Below are 2,634 nucleotides of genomic sequence, written 5' to 3'. Positions count from 1 at the left end.
TTTTAATAATGGAATATTGATATTAAAAACATTAATAGTATCAATAACAATAATTTGACATATTAATTTTGTATTAATAAATGACTGAGGCTGGGCGCAGTGGCTCATGCCTGTAATCCCAGCACTTTGGGAGGCCAAGGCAGAAGTATTATTTGAGATCAGGAGTTCGAAACCAGCCTGAGCAACATGGTGAAACCCAGTCTCTACTAAAAATACAAAAATTAGCCGGGTGTGGTGGCGGGTGCCTGTAATCTCAACTACTTGGGAGGCTGAGGCAGGAGAATCACTTGAACCCAGGAGGCAGAGGTTGCGGTGAGCCAAGCTCAAGCCACTGCACTCCAGCCTGGGCGAGAGAGTAAGACTCTATCTCAAAAAAACAAAAACAAAAACAAAAACAAAATAAAAGAAAGAAACGACTGGATGATGTGTATTGTGTCTTAGAATATTTTCTGAAAATAGAGGCAGAGGGAAAAGCAGTTGTGTAATCCCCCTTAAAGGAACTTGGCAGAAGTGCCTGGGTGGCCCCGGGTGTGCACCTCGTGTGTGTGTGTGTGTGTGCGTGTGTGGTGTGTGTGGTGTGTTTGCATGCACAAAAGGTGTTATGGTGCAGAAGGAAAAGAGTCACATCAACAGATACTCCTGCCTGTTTTTCACCCTACTCCCTTTTCTACCGCCACCTGTCATGATTTTCCCTTCAGATGCTATAAGCTTTGACTCTTCTCTTCCTCAAAATAAGAAAACAGCAATTTCTTTCCTGTTAATACATTATTCAATTAATAAATTTGAATCACTGGATTTTCTTAAAGAAACATTATTAATCAAGCATGAAAACTACGAAAGAGAAACAGGAACAGAAATTAAGTTTGCCGATCAGCAGAGATTTCTGTCAGCTTTTAGTTTTGTTTACTCTCACATGACCAGTGTCTGTAAGTGTCGCACACAAATTAAAGCATTAAAACACCTGAGTGAAAGAAGAAATAAATGAATTATGCATTTTTCTCTCTGTTAACTTTGGTTGTTACATAGATTATCTCGAGGTTAAATGTTTAAGTAGATTTTATTTTTATGGTTCACGTTTCAAAGTATTCAAGAGGGCGAGTCAAAGTATTAAAACGCCAGGGGAACACAGATTTCAGAAGCCTGAATTCTATTGCTTTACAAGTTAAACAAGATTGATAAACACTGTTTTTGTGACTTCTATACAGAAAACACGTATTTATATCTTTCCAGATAGTTTTCAGGAACAGCTTATGTTGTTAATCCTCAATGAATACAGAGATCTGACGTCATATTTTCTGCAGCATATCCATTATCCCAACAGTCTCCTCATTGCCTCCGTGACTTTCTTATTTCTCAGGCTATAGATAAATGGGTTCAGTAGAGGTGTGACAATGGTGTAAAATACTGCCACCGCCTTGTCCTGTGAAGGGGAATGCAAGGAGTGTGGCCTCGTGTAGGTAAAGAGAGCAGTTGCATAGAACAGGCTTGCCACAATCAGGTGGGAGGAACAAGTGGAAACAGCTTTTGCCTGTCCTTTTCCCGAGCTCATCTGGAATACCACAATAAGCACACGAGCATAGGAAGCCAGAATGGCCAGGAATGGTAGCAGCAGTATAGTAAGTCCACCCAGGAGGACTGTAAACTCATAATGGGAGGTGTCCTGACACACTAATGATAGTAGAACTGGAACTTCACAGAAAAAGTGGCTTATGAGCCGAGACCTACAGAATGGAAGTTGAAACACATACAATGTATGTATGAAAGCATTGATAGAACCACTGGCCCATGCACATGCAACCATGAGGCAGCAGATGTTCTTGCTCATAAGTATCGGATAATGTAAAGGATGACAGATAGCTACATAGCGATCGTAAGACATAAAACCAAGGAGAAGGGCTTCAGTTCCACCAAAGGCCAAGAACACATACGTTTGAATCTCACAGCCCAAAAATGTAATGGTCTTACTCTGTGAGAGGAAGTTGATTGCCATCTTGGGCACTGTGGTGGAGACGTACATGAGGTCAATGATGGACAGCTGACTGAGCAGAAAATACATTGGAGTGTGGAGTCTGGTGTCCAATCGAATGAGGTGGATCAGCATGATATTTCCTGTCAGAGCCACTGTAAAGAGAGTGGCAATGACGACAAAGAGAAGAGAGTTTATCCGGCCATACTGGAAAAGACCAACAAGTAGAAAATCTGTCCCAAAACTTTGATTTCCTGTTTTCATGGCTGAAACCAAAATATCAAAGGAGATGACATGTGAAATGTTCATGTAATAATGTTGACTGCCCTTAAGAGAAAGCAAAATGACAATATTAAATACAGTAGAATTTTCTGGATGCTCTTTAGATGAATACATCTCTCTCCTATTCAATACATGGAGTGCATCCACAGAAAAATTTCCATTTTATAAATGATGATATGAAAATAAAGATGTTTATGAACCACAGAAGAACATATAAACTGAAAATAAAATAGAGTATTTAGATGATCTGTGTGAACAAGTTATGTTTCTCCTTTATAACTATTATAAGATCACTCTCTGACTCAATTTTCTTATATATGTGACATGACAGAATTAGTCATATATATAATTTCAAGGACTCTTTACTTCATTTCTCTTTTGATTAC

At 39.2% G+C, this 2,634-nt stretch overlaps 1 protein-coding gene across 1 annotated transcript; it reads right to left on the bottom strand.

Moving 5' to 3' along the window:
* Positions 1-1,309: 1,309 nt before the first annotated feature.
* On the bottom strand, positions 1,310-2,245 carry LOC116457997 (olfactory receptor 2AK2). Its single transcript, XM_032137504.1, has one exon. It carries the CDS (start codon positions 2,228-2,230, stop codon positions 1,310-1,312), a length of 921 nt encoding a protein of 306 aa, XP_031993395.1. The 5' UTR covers positions 2,231-2,245.
* Between the last annotated feature and the right edge of the window lie 389 nt (positions 2,246-2,634).

Source organism: Hylobates moloch, unplaced genomic scaffold (genome assembly GCF_009828535.3).
Source record: "Hylobates moloch isolate HMO894 unplaced genomic scaffold, HMol_V3 SCAFFOLD_18, whole genome shotgun sequence".
NCBI lineage: Eukaryota > Metazoa > Chordata > Mammalia > Primates > Hylobatidae > Hylobates > Hylobates moloch.
This window is presented reverse-complemented; position numbering and strand designations above follow the sequence as displayed.

Coding starts and splice junctions, on each gene's coding strand:
- LOC116457997 (XM_032137504.1), bottom strand. CDS start 2,230: ATGAAAACAGGAAATCAAAGTTTTGGGACAGATTTTCTACTTGTTGGT.